Source organism: Cololabis saira, chromosome 15 (assembly GCF_033807715.1).
Source record: "Cololabis saira isolate AMF1-May2022 chromosome 15, fColSai1.1, whole genome shotgun sequence".
NCBI classification, from domain to species: Eukaryota; Metazoa; Chordata; class Actinopteri; order Beloniformes; family Belonidae; genus Cololabis; species Cololabis saira.
This window is the reverse complement of record NC_084601.1, coordinates 21,778,642-21,799,083: the sequence shown is the minus strand read 5'-3', so window position 1 is coordinate 21,799,083 and position 20,442 is coordinate 21,778,642. Positions and strand designations below refer to the sequence as shown.

The following is a 20,442-nucleotide window of genomic DNA, read 5'->3' as shown; positions in this document are numbered from 1 at the left end:
CAGAAATGGGAAGGGGAATCTGGCCTGGAGATATCTGAGGATGACTGGAGAGATATTTGGGAAAGTCAGGCTAGGACCACCAGCTCCAGGGCCTGGCGGGAATTCTGCTGGAAGAACATAAGATTCTTTATCACTCCAAAACTGAGATTTAAAGGGCAGGATTTTCAGGGCCAGGATATATGCTGGAGGCAGTGTGGACAGGCCACTTCCATGTATTCTGGGCATGCCCCCTTATTCAACCATATTGGCAAGAATTTACTGAAGAATTACAATTTTCAGACTTGAGATTTCCTTTATTGCATTGTATCTGGGTAAAATCCCAGATGGACTTATGGCCCAGGACAACTACCTGTATAAAGTGCTCTTGGCTGCGAGCAAGAAGGCCATTACACGGGAATGGCTGCAGACAAATCTGGCATCAAAGGACGACTGGAGCACAATAGTTGAGGATACAAGTCGCGTGGGAAAACTGACCTTTTTATTAATGTATTCCCTAAGTCAACCTGTATGTTCTCTTATTTTATTTTTTAGTTCTTTTATTGTTGGAAAACACTTTATATCACCAATAAAGAGAAAGTTGCAAAAAAAGAGAAAACTTTTCCCAGGAAAATGTACCATCATGTCTAGCTAAATGCTGCACACTCCTCCCACAACTTACAGGAAAAACAACAGAAAAAAGTATGCACGAAAGTGTTGCAACATAACTTTATTTGCTTTGTACAGTATTTCCTCTGAACAACTTCAATTTTGATATAATTTCTTTACATTTTATTGTTGCAGTATGCATTTTTTTTTTCCATGTTCATGTTTGTGTGTCATGTTCAGTTAAGTGTATTAGTTTCTCGTCACTCATTCATACCGTCGGTAAAGTCAAGTCGAGTCACAGTATAAGGTGGGTAACTAGGAGCAAATGAAAAATCATAAAAAGAAAATAAATACAAGTTAAAGAAATTAGAAGACCAGAGCAAAAGACACATTAGGACTGGTCAGTGATGGCATACGAAAAGTATTTTACAAACATGTAGCACTGTAAACATTTGTAGCATAGACATTACTTGACTAAGCCGAGCCTGGCTTTAGATTTAGATAGAGACACTAACCGTGTCTAGGACGGAAGACAAGTCAGATTTGAGATATTTGGAGATGTCTGTTCACTTCCCCGTTGATAACAAGGTTCTTGACTAGGACAAACTTGTACTCTTAACACAACGACCCAAAAACATAGCCCAGAATATCCTGATCATGAAAAAGATTAAGAAAAGCAAAAAAAAAAAAAAAAAGGCTTGTGTCCTCACCATTTTATTTTTCTATTTTTTTTTCTGCGACAAATTCAAATGAGGCTTTTTCTCCACTTCTCAGAAGTGATTAGAATTGCATCTTAATCCCTGTCAATGTATCAGAACATACATATATTTTAAATTATAATACTTTAATGTAAATCACTGCACTACTTCTGAATCCCAGATTTGAACTGAAATGTAAAATGTCAAGCAGTTGCCTCCGATTGCTCCACTCTGTGGAATGAGTGCCACTTGTGAGAGCAGCTGAAGAAGGTGGATATTTAATCCTAAAGGGATTGAATTTGGGTGTTGTTTACTGCAGGAACCATTTCTCTGAAAAAAAAAAAAGGATAGGTATCGGTAACCTGAAGTTTCAATTGAAAAGAAGAAAGTCAAAATGGCCTGAAGCGACTTTTCAATCAACCCACTACTATTAAATGTCAAGCAGTTTTCGGGATGCCAAAGCTTTGGTAACCTCACTGAAACTAGGGTTGGACCTGCAACTTTCGCTATGATAGATACTTTCTCAAAAATAAAAAAATAGTCAAGTGCATCATGTGACCCATTTAGGTGCTGCAATGGACACATCAGCACAGACATTTTTTTTTAAATAGATAAATGGTACAAGGAGGGAGTTGCTGCAAGTTGTTTTTTTTTTTGCAAGTTTTTTTTTTTACCACGTCTGATTCAAAACATCTGCAGCTCAGCTATGCACACGGAAAACTATAAGACGACTCATAGCGAGGACCATCGCATCAATGAAAGTAGTTGGAAACACCAGTTTTGTGAAGTGAATCAAGTCTTTTCTCCCCCAAGACAATTAGACATCGTCAATTAGGTGCCCCAGTAAAGAAAGCCACGTTTCCGAAGAAACACTGGCAAATAATGTAACTTTAAAGATAAGGAAAATAGAGCAGCAATGTTTTGCACACAAAAAATGTGCACATTCAAGTAAATAAAGATATAAAGAATCTATAAGTCAAAGACAAACACACAAGAACCTCCAGTCTCTGTTGGTCGGATTGGCACTTTAGTGAGCAGGAGTGCATTTTCATTTGTAAGGAAAAAAAAAAAAAAAAAAAAATTCCTGGTTGATGCAATTATTTTTAATATTGCAATTCTGGCATCATTTTTAGCCCAAGCACAGAATTGGCCATGAAATCAAGAGACTTCAGTTTTAAATGCTGCTCTACACATCTGTCATGTAGAGGTACTTTGTTGTTGCTCAATTACGTACGATTTTGAGCTCATGTCTGCTGGGAGCACATGTTCTGTGGATACTAGCGGTCTCTTGCAGCATACTCACCGACATTAGAAGTTAAAGGCTTGTGAAATTATGGATACTTGAACAGAAACGTCCAGTATAGGTTCCTCTAAATCTCTTTTTTCCCCCCATTTCTCTAAGTTCACGTATGTGAAATCGTATGGCAGAGCTGCTTCAGGGATCCACAGAACAGGAGCCCCCAGGCTGATCGGGACATAGTCTAGATAGAGTCAATCAACCTCTCCTTCACCCAGTGCCTGTTAGTCAAACATCACACAACCACAGTTCTGCTTCATGGACAAAGCCTCAACCAGAGACGCTCTCAGATGCAGAGTCACTCCATGGTCGGGGTTTACTGTGCTAGTTTAATCCATCATAAGTCCTGTGGCTAGAAACAACAAAAATAAAGCTTCCATAAGTTGCTTTTGACATCAAGGTACTCCTCATTTCATTGTCCCAATTTAAACAGAATCTCTTAATAAACAATACCACCAAGGGCAGCATTTTTTTATTTTAGGAGAAGAAAATATTTCAGAACCTCTTAATACAACTCTGTGATTATGGAAACTGATTTGCTTGTTACTAGCCACTGATCTGTGCAAGGTGTGTGTACGGTGTCTGCTGGTGTTGTCTGCAAGTGTGCATGAAGTGTGTGCAAATATACATAATGCAAATACATCAAAATTCAAATACACGTTGATACTTGAATTGTTGCTGTAGTTAGGCTCGTCACTCAGCTCAGATATCCCCGGCCAAACGCCGGCTGCCGTCCGACCCGCAGGGATGCACAAGCAGCAGACTCTAATGTCAGGCAGAGATCTGGCTATTTACATCAACACGTCACAACAGACCCCGGCTAAACAATTCAGCTGTTATTTTCATTTCCCAAAGATATAGAATGCCATAGGTTATTCGTCAACTCTGCTACTAAAAATAATAATAAATAAAAAGAAATTAAAGGAGTGGGGTGGCGGCAAAAAAAACAAAACAAAAAAACACACCACCACGCTAACTAGACTGTCACTGTTCGAAGGTCACTGTTTTACAGCCCGATTCCTATTTTAAACACTGATGCTGTGCTCAAGAAAAATCTCACAGTGTTTCTTCACAGCGTTTTCCATCTTTTTCATTCCAACTGCTCGTGTTTGGCCAGGGATATGTGGTGACTATAGGCAGGGTAACAGAACACCATGCAAAAACCCTAACGCGTACAACTTGGGAGAAGTGGGAACACGGGGCCGAGCCGCCCGAGCACAAACCTTTAACACTGTGCTTCAGTGAATCACAAATGATAAATGTTTGCCTTTTCTGAAATTTCAATTACTTCAAAAGGTAATGCACCTCACTTCCAGTATCTGTGATCCACTGAATACAGTTAAATATAAAAATAAGTTTGGTTTGTTGCTGCTGCTGCTGGCTCCTCTCCCCCTAAACCCCAAACTATGCTTTAATAGTTAGATCACTTCATTTTTCAGATGTATTGTTATTAAGAACACAGCACACGACGAACATTGGATCTCTAACTATTCCACCCTCAAAACCTGTTTTTTTTTTTCCATTTTTTTCTCTCTATATATATGTATATATTAAAGATTTAATAAATCCAAGAAAACCCAATACCTTCACCAATATCTCCCTCGTAACGTATTATTACCGTCTTACACACTTCTTCCCATCAGTCCCCCCCGCTCCCGATAGATTTGTCTCAAAAAGAAGAAAAAAAAGAAAAGAAAAAAATACTTTCCTTAGGCAACAAATTCATGTCAGCCCTAATCCTAACTATTGGGGTGCCTCATTGCAAGAACTTCCCATTTGAGGAAAAAAAAATAAAAAATTTAAGCCGATAAATAATAGATGGGGTTAAAAAAAAAAGGATTATTCAACTAAGAAGGGGGTAAAGTTAGTTGTTTTTGTTGAATTGCACAAAGTCAGAGGGACATCAAGAGCTGGGTACAAGTCACCTCATGTGCTCCAGTCTGTGCGCTCTGCAAGGGGAAGCATGTGTGATCCAGAGAACAGGAATGTCCCGTTGGAAACGAATGTGTGAAATTACAATAATTCAAAACCCCCCACTACTGCCAATGAGTGGATCTAAGAGCTATCAAATGGCAGCAACATGTCTTTGTGCGCATTTTAAGTCAGGGTTGACTCACATTTTGGGTTATGAGTTGATCAGTTCCCCTGCAGAAGAGTAATGCAATTGGTGTAACATGCTCCCACTGACCAGGGAGGGAAAACAAATGTGAAGCCTTCTCTGCGAGAGGTTCAATCCGCTGGCTGGGAAGAATGATGGAGGGAGGGGGGGGTTTAAGTTAAAGAGGGAGACAGTTTTCTTCCAAAGGGCATGTATGCACGCGTTTGCTTGCGGTGGTCAGTGAAGGAGATGGGGGCAGGACTTAGGCCTCTAGGAGCCCATCAAAAAATAGGGAGGTGAAGAGGGGGTGAGTGGTGTTTTTCTTTCTGAGGGAAGGGCCACTGACTTAGAGCTGGAAGCCCTCCATGGGAGCCTCCTGCTGGGGGAAGAGGAACTGCTGGTTGGCCTGGTCCACCTGAGGGGCCAGACTGCTGTCCTCGTCCTCCACCCCGAAGTAGTGCTCGATCAGGTCGAAGGCCTTCTGGTAGATCTCTTGGTTGTCGTGGCTCTGGAGGAACTCGATCTTATCCAGACCTAGAAAAATGAGCAAAAATAGACCAGAGGATGTTTAGGAAGATGTACGATGGACTTTCGGTTCAGCAACAAATTATATTATAGTTAAAAGAATAATAAAAGCCAGTTTGATGAAGAAATAGCATGATAATTCTTAAGTTAGGGAGGTTTTCTTTTTCTCCCTCTCTCTTTTTAACACCAGTCATATTTTTTTTCTTTGAATCAAAAAAGAACACGACTATCTGTGTTTGACGACAGCTATTTTGTGTCATTTTATAACTTTGTTGTAGTTTTGTTTTTATTTTATTACAGTCGTTGGAAAGTGTTTTTTCTTTAATTGCGTAATTTGTTTTTTTTTTATTACTACATTAATTGAAATTTGATTTCTTAGGAAAAAGGGACAGATAAAATAAGCTTAGTCTTCTTTCTGTTCCCTTCCATTCGAGAAAAGAGATTTGTTGTAATTATATTGAACCGTTTTGTTTTTCTTTTAATGAATGAAATAAAGAATAAAATAATTTAAAAAAAATTCATTTAAAACAAATTAAAACACACACATTTAAAAGACAGTGCAGTCACTGCATTAGATGAACAATGATACATACATTTTAGACAAAAACTGTTTAAAAGATTTAACTCCTCATCCTCACAAAAAAATATTGCTGAATAAGCTTTTATACCTACATTTTTAGATGCAGTGTTTTGCTTTTTAAACCATTAACTGCTCAATAAATCTGCGCATGTAGAAACCTATCATTTTCAGCTGCTTTCGTTCAATACCACAACAACTCCGGTGCAGTTGACTCACCAATACAAGCTGTTATGGCAATACCACTTTTCGATCTTCAGCTGAATTTATTGCGAATTATAGTGACCAACATATTAATGACTGAATACCGCCACTTTAACGGATGGATGAAGCTGTTAATGATACGCACTCCAGGTTTGAAAACATCAACCTTTAGTCCAATTCAGTCATGTGTACAGCAAATTATTAACTTAATCCCAACTCATTTTGAAGGCTATACTAACACTCAAATCTACATGTTGAGTTTCAGCGTGTGTGCAATTGTGAGCATTTTGTGCCAAGTACCGTATGCTTCTTCGATGAGACTGCAGTATGGATTGACGCCAGTGCCGTTGTTCTCCTGCTTAGCTTCTTGTTCGCCCAACCTCAGGATGTTTTCCAGCCCATTTAGAGCAACTTGAACAATCTTGGAGTCCATTACAGTCAGCAGATCGCACAGGGGTTTAATACAGCCCAGATTCACCAGATACCTGAAGACACACAGACCAGATGGATATCAGACATGCTATTATACTGATCAAGTACTACTGCAGCAATTCTTCAGAGATTATGTTCCATCTACAACTCAGTTTTGACATCTTTGAGCACATCACTACATAATTCTTACACTTTTATAAATGGCTAACTTTCTAAAAGATCACATTTACTTATAGTAGTTCGCAGTGGTGGACAGTAACGGAGTAAATTTACTTGAGTACTGTACTTAAATACATATCCAGAGGATTTGTACTTTACTTGAGTATTAGATTTCTTTGGTACTTATTACTCTTACTTGAATACATTTCCAAGACAAATATTTTTACTTTTACTCGAGTAAATTTCTAGGAAGGCTGAAAAGTACTCGTTACTTTCAGGTCTGCTCTTTTTTCTTCTTCCCTAAAATCCTATTGGACACAAGCTGTTTTTGTCAAAGGAGGAGACCGATCACAGTGCACGCTCTCCACTGGGATGTACGTAAAGCAGAAATACGTCAAGCCTCCTCAAAACGATACCGCCAAAGTAGCCTGCGTTTGTCAAGACAGAGTCACAAGTCAAGACAGAGCCGCAACAATGGCTACGCCTGCGTCAGGAGAAGAAAGACAATCCGCTGAGTCGTCTGAGTCTGATAATGAGCCGGACTCGGAGCAGGGACTTTCACAAAATCCTTGGCCGTATCTTAACTCAATGTTTGAGTTCGACCGAGTAAAAAACGAGGGCACAGAAAAACCACAGACATTTATTTTCAAATGTTTATTGTGTCTGCCGAAGCAGAACTACCTCTCTGCTTTCAACAACCCAACATCGAATTCTCAGAAACAAGTTAAAAGATCCTTAAATTAATTTAGAAAAAATATAGTAATTTACTGATGTGGAAAATAAGAAATGTACTCTTACTCTTACTTTTACTTAAAGTAAATTTAAAAGCATTTACTTTTGGATACTCAAGTACCTTTAAAAGCAACTACTTTCTTACTCGAGTAATATTTTGACTGAGCTACTTTTACTTGTAACGGAGTAAATTTTGACCAGTAGTATTTGTACTCTTACTCAAGTACTGGGGTCGAGTACTCTGCCCACCTCTGGTAGTTCGGTCCGGTGTCAAACGGTTCATCTACGTTCAGGTAATTGCGCTCCACACCACTAGTTTTGCTGTGTGCAGCCTGCTGGTTAAATTGGCTACTCTCTCTTCCCTCCGCTGTATTGAGGTTATTTTACCATCAGTTCTGAGCATCCTCCTGTTTAATACAAAAAAATGGAAGCGGGAAGTGAGTCTGAATAGAGTATGGCTACTTCTAGATCAGATACCATTTCATTTTATAAAACAGAATTACAATAATTCTTTGTTGCTCTAAAAAGGCCTGGAAGTTAGTCAATACTGCTTTCGAAATTCCTGTTTTGAGTCTCCAGGTGGAGAAACAGTGGGACATGGGTTGTTGAACTAAGATAGTGCCCTGAGATAAAGTTTGTTATGCTTTGGTACAATACAAATAAAGCTGAACTGAATTGAGATAGCCATCTCCCATTAGCATTATGTTGGTATCATCGTGTTATTTTAGGCTGGAAGATCCCACCGGGAAAACAGTGACACATTCAGTACGAAAGGCTGCAGTTTGCACAATAAATCAGGAGCAATGATGAACAAACGCATAGAACTCATTGTTCTACATGATCAGGCCCCGTTAGCTATTGACAATGTTGGATTTCACAACATTAATGAACATCTAGAGCTGTCGTACTGTTTCCAGGGTCAGAAATACGGCTCTGAAACGGCTCTTTATTTAATAGATAATCTTTATCTGATGTTGATTTGAAGAAAAAAAAAATGTAATGATTCATTCATTTAAAACACTGGTATCAAAGCAATACTTTGTATTGTCTGATACTATAAGCCCAAGTACTGGAATCCGTATCGGAAAGAAAAAATTGGCATTGGGATATCTCAAATTTTTTGACACTATAAAATTGTTCATAAAATAATTCAACCAATTATAAGCAGCATGAAAAAAAAAAAAAAGTAATGTTTACAAATGCAAGTTGTTGGAAAAATATTTAAATACCTGCACATTACACTACTGAAATCTGTGCTTCTTTTTTCATTTAATGTTTTAGGCTTTCAGACCTGCAGGCATCCTGCAACCTCAGCTGTGCCGTCACATCCTTTAAAGAGAAGAGGCTCTTTCCTGACCTTTCCAACCAAAGCATACTTCAGTCTTTTTCTAATTAAACTGCCATGAACTTTAACATGCTGAGGTCTGTGTAACCGGAGTTTTTTCTTTATTTTTCCCGTTTCTTTCCCATTTCAATTTCTATGAGCACCTGTTGACGACCAGTTAATCACAAGCAGTTCATGAGTAGCATCTGGCTGCTATACGCACTCTCATTTCCTATGGAAAAAGTAAGGGGGTACTACAATTCGGATTCATTTTGGTCCAATAAATAATCACAGTGTAATATATGTTGTTGGTCATCTGATAAGAACCAATTTTATTTATTTATTTCATTATATCCTGAATGTAAAGCCTCACAAAATGAAAGGATATGCACTTTTCACAACTTAACATCTCATCCAAAGCAGGATGTCTTTAATCCACTTTCAGTCTAACCTGATCTGCTCGGGAGTTCCTCCGGAGGTAGCGTTGGTGATGGCCCAGGCCGCCTCTTTCCTGGTTCTGAACTCAGCTTTCTGTAGAATATCGATCAGTACTGGAAAGATGTTGGCATCAATTACCGTCTGTGGAAAGGAATGACAGGGGAGATTTGAAACAAGTGTGATGAAGCAGTTTCAGTAAAGTTTCAGAACCTTTGTCCAAATTTATTTTACACTGTATTTGTATTACAGGTGTTCCGGGCTGTGAGCAGGTCATGCTTATGGGAAAAACTGCAACAAACATTTGCAAGAAGTTTCTATCATAAATAATCTAATACAGTAAACATTTGGGCTTAAAATCACTCTGTACATAGCCTGATAGATCAGACCCACATCCAGAAAATGGTGCAGCACCTGAAAACAATCCATAGGGGTTCTCCATCCAATTACATTTTTGCAGTAGTGTGTCGGCAAAAGAGCGAAACACATCCACCTTCCGATGGAATCATTTGAGCGGCATCTTCAGTTCAATTTTCAAAGAAAAAGTCAGAGTAACTGTCGATGCCAAAGCAGATTCAAACGACTGCTAGTCCTCAGCTGCAGCCATCTACACCCTTTACCATCCAGGTAATGGCGCTCCTATGTCGTCATTGTGTTCAGCCCGCTCAACTGCGTTGATTGTAATAGCTAAATAAGTTTCATCTGCACAGAGTGGGTGTCAGAAATAAATACTTTGCTTGTACTCCAAAGTCCAACTATTATAAGTCGGTGTTCATACTGTAATCATGACGAGTGTCCCCAACTAGCCCAATATACAGGCTCACAACACCGCCCTTACAGTGGAATACTACGTACTAACCGTCACTGCAGCCCACAGTATAATAAGTCAAATAAAGATGCAGTCTTGGCGTGTGTGTCACCTGTATTTGTGCTCGGTTTCCGGCTGTGATGTTTGAGATGGTCCAGCATGCTTCTTTGCGAATGGACTCTTTAGCACTGCTGAGCAGGTGCAGCAGGCAGGGCAGGGCTGAGCAGTTCAACACCACCTACAAGCAGCAAAGCAACAGGTGAAGCCTTAGCCATTATTAACAAACAGGATCCTCCGGAATGGTTACACGGATCATTTATTTTACCAACAAATATTACCCGTGTATCTAACCTGGCTGAAGTATTCTTAAGGACATGACAATATTTCTTAATAATTTACATGTTACCAGTGGTGGACAGTAACGGAGTAAATTTACTTGAGTACTGTACTTAAGTACATATCCAGAGGATTTGTACTTTACTTGAGTATTATATTTCTTTGGTACTTATTACTCTTACTTGAATACATTTCCAAGACAAATATTTTTACTTTTACTCGAGTAAATTTCTAGGAAGGCTGAAAAGTACTCGTTACTTTCAGGTCTGCTCTTTTTTCTTCTTCCCTAAAATCCTATTGGACACAAGCTGTTTTTGTCAAAGGAGGAGACCTATCACAGTGCACGCTCTCCACTGGGATGTACGGAAAGCGGAAATACGTCAAGCCTCCTCAAAACGATACCGCCAAAGGAGCCTGCGTTTGTCAAGACAGAGCCGCAACAAGTCAAGACATAACTGCAACAATGGCTACGCCTGCGTCAGGAGAAGAAAGACAATCCGCTGAGTCGTCTGAGTCTGATAATGAGCCGGACTCGGAGCAGGGACTTTCACAAAATCCTTGGCCGTATCTTAACTCAATGTTTGAGTTCGACAGAGTAAAAAACGAGGGCACAGAAAAACCACAGACATTTATTTTCTAATGTTTATTGTGTCTGCCGAAGCAGAACTACCTCTCTGCTTTCAACAACTCAACATCGAATTCTCAGAAACAAGAGTTAAAAGATCCTTAAATTAATTTAGAAAAATATAGTAATTTACTGATGTGGAAAATAAGAAATTTACTCTTACTCTTACTTTTACTTAAAGTAAATTTAAAAGCATTTACTTTTGGATACTTAAGTACCTTTAAAAGCAAGTACTTTTCTACTCTTACTCGAGTAATATTTTGACTGAGCTACTTTTACTTGTAACGGAGTAAATTTTGACCAGTAGTATTTGTACTCTTACTCAAGTACTGGGGTCGAGTACTCTGTCCACCTCTGCATGTTACTTAAGGAATCTAATACATCATGTGGGTGGAAGTCAGTGAAGTGTTATTTTTTTTTCTCCTTTTGCCATTTCTTTTCACACTGTTGACAGGCAGAGGCCAATCCAGATGTCCGTCTCACCTGTGTCTGAATGTCATCTCCTGTAACAATGTTCCCAACGGCTCTCAAGGCAGGGGAGGCTACTTTATAATCAGTGTGCCTACAGAGGAGGGTGAAAGGGAAAAAAAATAAAAAATTATGGAAATCTGAATACTGTTATAGGTTCAATTTACTGGAACGAAAAGAGCCGTGTAAAGCTAAACTTACATGAGCAGTTCCACAAGGCGCCTGCAAACACCAGAGTCAATGACAGCCTGGATTTTGTCATTTGGCCCGTCTGAGAGGTAGGAGAGAGCCCAGCAGGCATCTGCAAGTAAGTCTGGGTCACTGCTAAACAGCAGCCTGGACAGTACTGGCAGACACGGAGACACCTAGAAAGCACAGACATCAGGATTTCACGATCAGAAATAAAGAGAACGTAAAAGGATGTTCAGGCAAACAGCAGCTGATAGGAAAAGCAGCTCAGTGTCATCTGGTTTCTGTAAAAATAAAGAATACAAATACATCTCTTTTACTTTCCAACAAGGAATCCATTGTTGAGAGGGTGAACCAATCTTGACCAGAGAGATTAAAGATAATTTCCTTTATGATGGAAATGAGCATTTAGACTACATATTTCAAGGAAGGTATTTGTATGTTTATACTATTTAAGACACTAATGGTGCTTTTCCACTAGTGCCTACTCAGCCCGACTCGACTCCACTTGGTTTGGCGCCTTTCCACTAGGGGTCTACCGTGCAGAATAAATACTTTTTCTGTTACTATTCTGCCAAGGTTCTAAGCTGCTGAGTCGGGCTGTATCTGAGGTCATCACACTACATACCACCGATTGGTCGGGGGGTTGGAGTCAGACGTCTGAGTCAGGATGTGGACATCAGCAAAGGAGCGACTCGCGGCTGCTTCTTCATTTTTTTGAAGAACAATGGCAGCACAAAAGTCTGTTCCGTGGTTAAATTCTGAGGTGGAGACGTTCTTAAACCTGGTGGCTGAGGAAAGTATCCAGAGAGAGCTAGATGGGGCCACGAGGAATGAAAAAAAAATATACCAGGAGCTTTCTCAGTCCATGTCTGCTCAGGGCTACAAATGTCACAGCAGCTTCGCTCCAACCCTCCTACTTCTGATCTGGGTGTTGAAAAGAAACGAGGGCAAGGCGACTCGAGTCGAGCAGAGTAGGTACTAGTGTAAAAGCGCCATAACTGTGCTACTGTTGAGGGCTTTATACTTTGGATCTGTAGGAGCATTATGATTTTCAACAACCATTTGCCTTCTGCAAAGGGGATCTGAAATAAATCCATATTGAGTGGGTAGTTGTGAAGGACAGCCTCAGACCAGGATTTAACACATCTAAAATATAATTACATTTTTATAACATAAATATTATAAAAATAAACCTGAACTTCTTAACAAGTTTCTGTGTTATGGTCACTAGAAATAAAGTTACAATCCTCTTCAACAGAAATGTTACCTTTTCAAAAGCAGGCGGAGGGTTTTTTCCTCGACAGAGGTTAGACAGAGCCCACACTGCATTCCTAGTCATGGTCAATCTAGTGGATTTGGTCAAAAGCCTGCCAGAAAAAACAAAACAAAACGTCAGAAAATAAGACCAAACCAGAAATACGTTACTGGCAGAGCCATGGTGGTCTTGATTAGTTCATTAATTTCCCTCTGGGGATTAATAAAGTATTCTTTACAGATTTTTTTTTTTTTTTTTTTTTATGAAAGAGGGCCAAGAAAGAGAAATAAATGAATGAACTTGCGTTAATAAGGGTGGGAGGATGTTACAGTTCAGCACATAGTCCCTGCATACAGCACTGTCCCCTGCAATATTACCCAAGGCCCACACAGCCTGAAAGAAAAAGTAACACGCAAGGCCATTTCAAAATTGAACATAATGAAGACTATGAGACAACAGATCAATGTTACCACCAATATGAACACAACTTGAAACATCTATTAAACTTGTGAAACTATGTTACTTGTTCTTGGACATCCTCAAAGTCGGAGTTTAGTAGTTCTATAAAGATGGGTACAGCTCCGGCCTCAATAACCGTCTTTGTCTGGAGGGACGTTCCTGACGCTATATTGGTCAGCGCCCAAGCTGCTTCAAACTGCACGGACACAAAACGGCATAAGAATAAGGACAATGTTAAGACATTTCACCCTGTAACACTATGACATTCAACAATAAATGAGTAAAAACTTTGCTAGTGCATTTCTTTGTTTACTTTATAATGGTAAACCATGTTAGCTTTGGAGATAATAACTAGGCTATTTTCTTTAGAATCCCATCCATTAATACAGTCTTATGCATAGTTTAGACTTAGTTCCCAATCGGTGTGTGTGGTGGTCTGTTTAAACAATAACAGTGTGATGTGCACAAGTGAATAAAATACATCTGATTTTGTTTGAACATGTTAGCATTCCTGCATTTTTAGGACATAATTCATGTGTTTCTCAATCAAGAAAGTACGTTTCAACTGACCTGTAGTGTGCAGTTGACACCCTTCTTCAGGAACTCTACAAACCTCTCCACTACTCCGGCTGTATTTATAACTTCATCAATTGGTGGGTTGGGCTCTAAAAACAGCAGAAGTAAATCATATGAAAGCATTTTTGTTCAGTCTGTGAAACTAAGTTATATAGAATCAATCTAAATTTATAACCCCTGACATGTACCTTTGGAAAGCAGTTTCCTGAACTTTTGTGTTGTGGCTAGCTGAAGTTCTGGGTCTTCTGAGAAAAGCATCTCAACCATGTCTCTGGTAATAACTCCTTCCTGCAGGACAAGCACAAGCAACAGTTGATCCACTCAGCTCAGACCTTGTTATTGTAAAACCCACAGACTGAAAAACCGCAAGAGAAATGACCAACTACCAAAACAAAAGATACAATGCAAAGTAAACCTTCAGCTTTCCCCGTCAGTGTGATCTGGTCTTTGTATATACTGCTCAAAAATCCTGAGGAAAATGGGCACTCACCGTTACTGGAGAGCTGAGGTAAGAATCCACTAGTGGACTCTCAAGCATGGCTTCCTCTTCATTGAGAATGTCCACATTTCTCCTCTTAAAAAGCTGCAAAAATGTGACAAGCTCACGGATTCAAACAAGTTTCCACTGCACAAAGATTCCAGTTATATTCTCAATCAAGGTGAGAGAGGATTTTCTGAGAAGGATGTACGGTTTTGGTATAATACCTGCTGTTCTCGTTTTTGTTTCCTGAGTTGGATGCCCTCTTCTTCTCTTCTGCGCCTCATCTCCTCTGGATTCAGTGCTTTGTTCTTGTAGCGGTTCATCCTGTAGTTATCCTTGGCCGGACTGGCTGACGGCTCTAATAGGCCCGAGAACATCAGAAAAAAAATCAAGGACAAGACACAAATAAATCATAAATGTGGACAAGCATTTTATCTAAGGTAAAGTGAACAAAGACACCATGAAAAGGCAAATCTAAATCATTTTCCAACTGATCATGTTGGCATTCATGTAATGTGAAATATCTACCAATACATCAATATTAAGAAATAGCTTGCACATAGTCTATACACCCCCCCAAAAAAGGCTCATAAAAATAGGCTAAAAAAAGAACTACATAACACATCCAAAAAGAAGAAGAAAAAAAACTGTTAAGCTGTTCACCAAGCACTCAAATAGTAGCCTGTATAAACATTTATTCAGCAGAGTTAAATTGCAGAGCTGGTATAAATTGGTGCTCACACAGGACAAACCGCCCATTCTCAGCTTTTGTTTGGTCACCCATAAGCCCAGGGCACCAGGCATATCCCTGAGTCACCCAGGGGATACAGGGAAGCTAAAAAGAGTTTTGGGACAAAACAGAAACCTGCTACCGCTGCAGATTGGTGCCAACCTTCTGTGCCAAAAGCCCTCAAACGTATCAGCAGGGGCCCCCAAGGTTAAATATTAGAACAAACACTGGAAATTGAGGTCGTGATATGATTTGAAGATATTAGCACAACAAAAACTTTTGTGTACGTGTGTGTGTAATGAGTACAGATGGTGAAGCCACAGGGATGGACAAACACAGGCTGTAGGTGGCTGCTCTCTTTCTCTGCAATGTTAGATTAGATGCTGTATGTCAACTGTACTGCCTGTTGGCTATTTGGGCTTGGTGGAACAAAAATAGCACAGATGAGTTTAGATTTGAATTTCCGAGGAGACCAAAGTCTTCTCTCGTATTCTGGTTTCGAACATGTACGGGTGGATTTCTGGAATTGTCACAGCTTAAAATATACATATTCTCTCCCAGAATTGTTTATGGTATCTCTGTGAGTTTTGTGTCCCTGACCGGCAATAGGAGCTGTGAGATATTAGGATATTTTTAAGAGCTCTTATAGACATTTGACCAATCAGATGACACTTGAGACAACATTGCCTCGTTTACAGAAAGTTGTACTACTTTGGCATTTTCTCTTAATCATTCTAAAGTTCTAAAAACTGTTTGGAGGAATGATACGTGCAAAGCTAATGTAGAAGTACCATCAATAAGACAAAAATTGTTGATTGCCATCTGATGTACAGATAAACCCAAAGGGGCAGTTCTTACAGTCAGTCTAGTTGGATGACAATGGCCAGGAAAGATTAAATCAATCAATTTTTAATCTAAATCACAATTTTAACTCATGCAACAACCAAATTACATGTTGGTTACAAGGTCAGTTAATTATGCAGCTCAAAACTGATGAATCTGGACTATTTTGCTAATCAATGAAGCAACAACCGCTCCAACATCCACAGAAGCACCATAAGTAACGGTACAATGAATGTGCAACAACAAAAAGGAGCACGTAAGCAATGCTGGTCTCATAATATTTCATGGTCATTTATAAAAGCATAATATGCTTTTGAACCGATTCAAACATTATATAATCACAAATCAAACCGCAATATCTGCCAAAAATATCACAACTACATATCTTTGTCAAATTGTTCAACTTAGTTTCTTTTTTCCCCCCAACCTAGTTTCAAGACAAGAAAGCTTTATAATATTAAAAACTAACTGACTGTGGATGTGGAAGACAGAGTGAACCATTAGCATTAATCAGATAAGGAACTAAGTAGGGGTGTAACAATATATCGTGCCACGAAATTTCGCGATACAAAAACGTCACGAAATGTGTCGTGGAGGTGACAAACTGTATCACGATATTGGGTTATTAATATTATTTAATTGTGTTGACTAGCAACGCGCATCTGACCGCGACCGCGCCTCGACCCGCGGACCAAAATCTTACTCCGCCCAGAAGAAACTAGTCCCGTTTTGCGGTCTGAACCTTTACTTATGCAAGTCTGGTGTAGAGTTAAGCCTTACCTTATTAAATTAAACCTTTTTCGGGTCGTAACAAAAATAAATCTCCTCTTAGACTTATAAGGTGAGCATGAATCAATCTTTTTTATGATGTAAAATTGTATGTATTTATTTACATTTATTTATTTATTTAATTTTAGTTGTTACATTTCTGGAAAAGAAAAAAGTCAAATCATACATGAGAGAAACTATTCAGTTTGTGGCAAAATATTTTTACTTGTATGAAACTGAAGATGCATAATGCAAACCTGACATTTACTTTTAGTTCAGTTTGTGGAAAATGGTTGGCCTGGCTTTCTCTTTAAAACTTGAACAGTTATAAAGCATTACAAACTGTAACAATAGGGCAAACGCACAGCATTGTTTTGTATCTTTCAAATAAAAGCCAATTTTTTCCAGTCATATGTTCCTCATTCAAGGTTGTTAAAAAAATACTGCTATAATATCGTATCGTTATCGTGACCTCAATATCGTGTATCGTACTGTAAGTCGTGAGATTAGTGTATCGTTACACCCCTAGAAATAAGGTTTGCAGCCCCCTCAGTATGACACCACCACTTGATTTTAACAGGCTGCTAACCATTCATCCATTACACATTTGACTTACCCCGTATAAGGCTGTACAACACGCATCCTAAGATACAAAAACAAGCTTAGCCATACGCGGGAATGGTCTGGAAAAACACGAGACCCCGAAGATCACCCGTGACACAATGCTTTTTAATAGTAACACACCACCAGACATGTAGGAAATAGCATTACGCATACAAATACTCCTCCTGGTGGTTCAGTAATAGCCTTCTGGGAAGCGGAGCTGAGGAAGCTGCGGGTTTGTGACTCCTGTCTCAAACATCTGCAACCAGTCACTCTCACTACCACAGTGTATCAATAATGTGAAACTGTTATCAGCTAGGATGCTTCTCCAGTGTTGCTGTGGCAACAACCACCCCCTGAAACAGCCTCGTGTTATTTATACGGCACATGCAACACTAAACTCGTGTCAAACTCTAAAATGTGTCACTCCGTGAGCTTTGCTGTGGATTGATCTGACAAATATAACGTTGCAGACGCCGACGAGAGTCTACGTCTTCATATTACTTAACTGTGGCCTAAAGCTGTATATATGAGTCTATCCCTAAATATGACACAGCGCGTTGACAGAGTGAGCGCTTATCCGGGCTGCCCTGGCCGTGAATAACAAGGATTATCTTCGGTTTCACTGACTGAACTCGCCCGTTCTGACATCCAGTGACAGGCGAGACGCTGTTCAAAAGGAAGATGGGTTAACGTGAGACTTAATAACAGCGAACAGGCGTAAACGCATCTGTCTAAACTGCGTACAAGCCGACACGATAACTAGCCGCCGAGCTAACGAGTTAGCCGGGCAGCTAAACAACATGACAGGATTTCATAATCATTCCTTCACATAAACCCACACATACTACCCAAACACCGGCACACACGTCTGAAGTATCAATTAACTAACACCTTACCCATTGTGTTCTATGTGTTTTGAGTGTTTCGGATTGTAAAGATGTGAAACAGTTTCAAATCCGTCCCCACTGCTAGCTTTCCAGAAGTTGCTCCGGTCAGCAATATGTCTGCCGGAAACGGAAACGGAAAATATACACCCACTTCCGGCCGCCAGGGGGCGGAGTCGCCCCACCGAACACCCCGACCCGCGCGGCGCGCCCGGAACTTTATTTATTTATTTTCATTCTTTTATTCGTGTCAAAGGTTGATTATAAAACAAACATGGCAAATATACAGGACTGTCTCAGATGTGTGATAAAGTTCTTTGTTTTCTGTAAGGCAATTAAAAAAACAAAAATATCATACATTCTGGATTCATTAGAAATCAACTGAAATATTGCAAGCCTTTTATTATTTTAATATTGCTGATTATGGTTTACAGTTTAAGATTAAGATTCCCAGAATATTCAAATTTTTTGAGATAGGATATTTGAGTTTTCTTAAACTGTAAGCCATGATCAGCAATATTAAAATAATAAAAGGCTTGCAATATTTCAGTTGATTTGTAATGAATCCAGAATGTATGACATTTTAGTTTTTGTAATTGCATTACAGGAAATCACAATATTCAAATTTTCTGAGACAGTCCTGTACACTCCATACAAATACATTTGTAATCTGTCTACCTCACACACATTCTACCTGCTTTTTTGCACTGTTTCTTTTTTTTAATGTACTGTATATGCTGTTCATATTTTGTAATTATATATATATTTTACTTTTTTTTTTTTTTTTTACCCCTCCCCTGCACGTGTGTGTTAAGTGTACTGCTGCCAACAAAGCGAGTTTCCCCACTGAGGGGGAAAATAAAGGATTATCTTATCTTATCTTATCTTAATCGAAACAAGGTTTATAAAGGGAGCACTGCAGTAGGCCTATATTGGACACTGTATGTAAACCTGAGAATAAAATGTGTAGAGATTGAATGTCCCATGACAATTATATACAGTAATATAATATGAAAATAAGGTCATCATACATAACGGGGCGGCAGTAGCTCAGGTGGGTCGTCCAATGATCCGAAGGTCAGCGGTTCGAATCCCGCTCTGTCCCAGTTTGCTGTCGTAGTGTCCTTGGGCAAGACACCTTACCCACCTTGCCTCGTGTGTGTGATGTGTATGAATGTTGGTGGTGGTCGGAGGGGCCGTTAGGCGCGATATGGCAGCCACGCTTCTGTCAGTCTGCCCCAGCTGTGGCTACAAACGTAGCTTACCACCACCAGAGAGAATGTGTATGGATGAATAATGGTTTCTGTAAAGTGCTCTGGGTGCCTAGAAGGGCGCTATATAAATCCAAGTCATTATCATTATTATTATAACATCATACAAGGGGTAAGTAATGATGTCAGTCTTCTAAATCAGTGGGAAAATGTCTCAACACTTCATACATTTTTTGTGCTTTTGAGATTTTTCTTATGTTTTTGCCCCCCCCCCCCCCCCTTTGGAATTATTTCAGCTTTGTAAAGACAATTATCCTGATAAATAAAGGGACTGAATATATATATATATATATATATATGAATATATGCTGTCAAAGTCAAGACATTTGAGTATGTCTCTCACTGCCAGGGTGTTGTTTAGGAATGCAAAGACATTCTGAATACCCAGAATAGCACCTATTAAAAACAATTTCAAAACTTGTTTTTATATGCAGTCCATGTGTTTAGTGTGGTCAAGGCATGGGGTAAGACCGAGATTGTCTTTGCTGATGGCAACGCTGACATTTCTTTGGATTAAGTTTAATTTTGTGATGCTATACCCAGATGTATAAATCATTCAGGGTCGATGGAGAGGGAGAGGTACCTTATTTGAGGTGTTGACTTCCGGGCCAGAATTGCTTAATGCAAATATTTCCAGCTGTCTTTTACATTCTGAAAGGCACAGTTAATTGTTGCTGTGAACATTATAGGCCCATTAACACCAAACACACCTAAGGCCTGTGTGAAAGTTTAACAGGATGAGGAGCTTCCTGAAAGAGGCTGTACACTCAAGGGCTTTTTCTCTGGTTGCATTCGCACTGCAGGTGGGAATGTTGGAGGGGAGGTGTTATAGCCAGCCAGCAACCAGTTCAACAGTTCTCTTATTTCCTTCATATTACTTCAATGAACCTTGGATTTTGATGCTGGTGCATTCCTCTGTGTTCTGCCAAGGTTTGTTGAGGTGAATCATTGTTTAAATGGGAGATTATTTACCAATATTTACTAAAAAAAAAAAGGAAATATGTGTTTTTAAATTCAATTGCTCCCTCTACCAACCCCGGGAGGGCCACACTGAGCTCAAGTCTCTCAAGCCTT

At 39.4% G+C, this 20,442-nt stretch overlaps 1 protein-coding gene across 1 annotated transcript; it reads right to left on the bottom strand.

The window, feature by feature from the left end:
• Positions 1–691: 691 nt before the first annotated feature.
• Positions 692–18,222, bottom strand: kpna6 (karyopherin alpha 6 (importin alpha 7)). Its single transcript, XM_061741075.1, has 14 exons — positions 18,110–18,222; positions 14,491–14,624; positions 14,276–14,368; positions 13,974–14,073; positions 13,780–13,874; positions 13,274–13,405; positions 13,055–13,143; positions 12,763–12,862; positions 11,505–11,668; positions 11,319–11,397; positions 9,987–10,112; positions 9,083–9,210; positions 6,285–6,469; positions 692–5,212 (listed from the first exon to the last, which is right to left on the bottom strand). The coding sequence occupies exons 1-14, from the start codon at positions 18,111–18,113 to the stop codon at positions 5,025–5,027; spliced, it is 1,617 nt and encodes a 538-aa protein (XP_061597059.1). The 5' UTR covers positions 18,114–18,222; the 3' UTR covers positions 692–5,024.
• Positions 18,223–20,442: the final 2,220 nt, after the last annotated feature.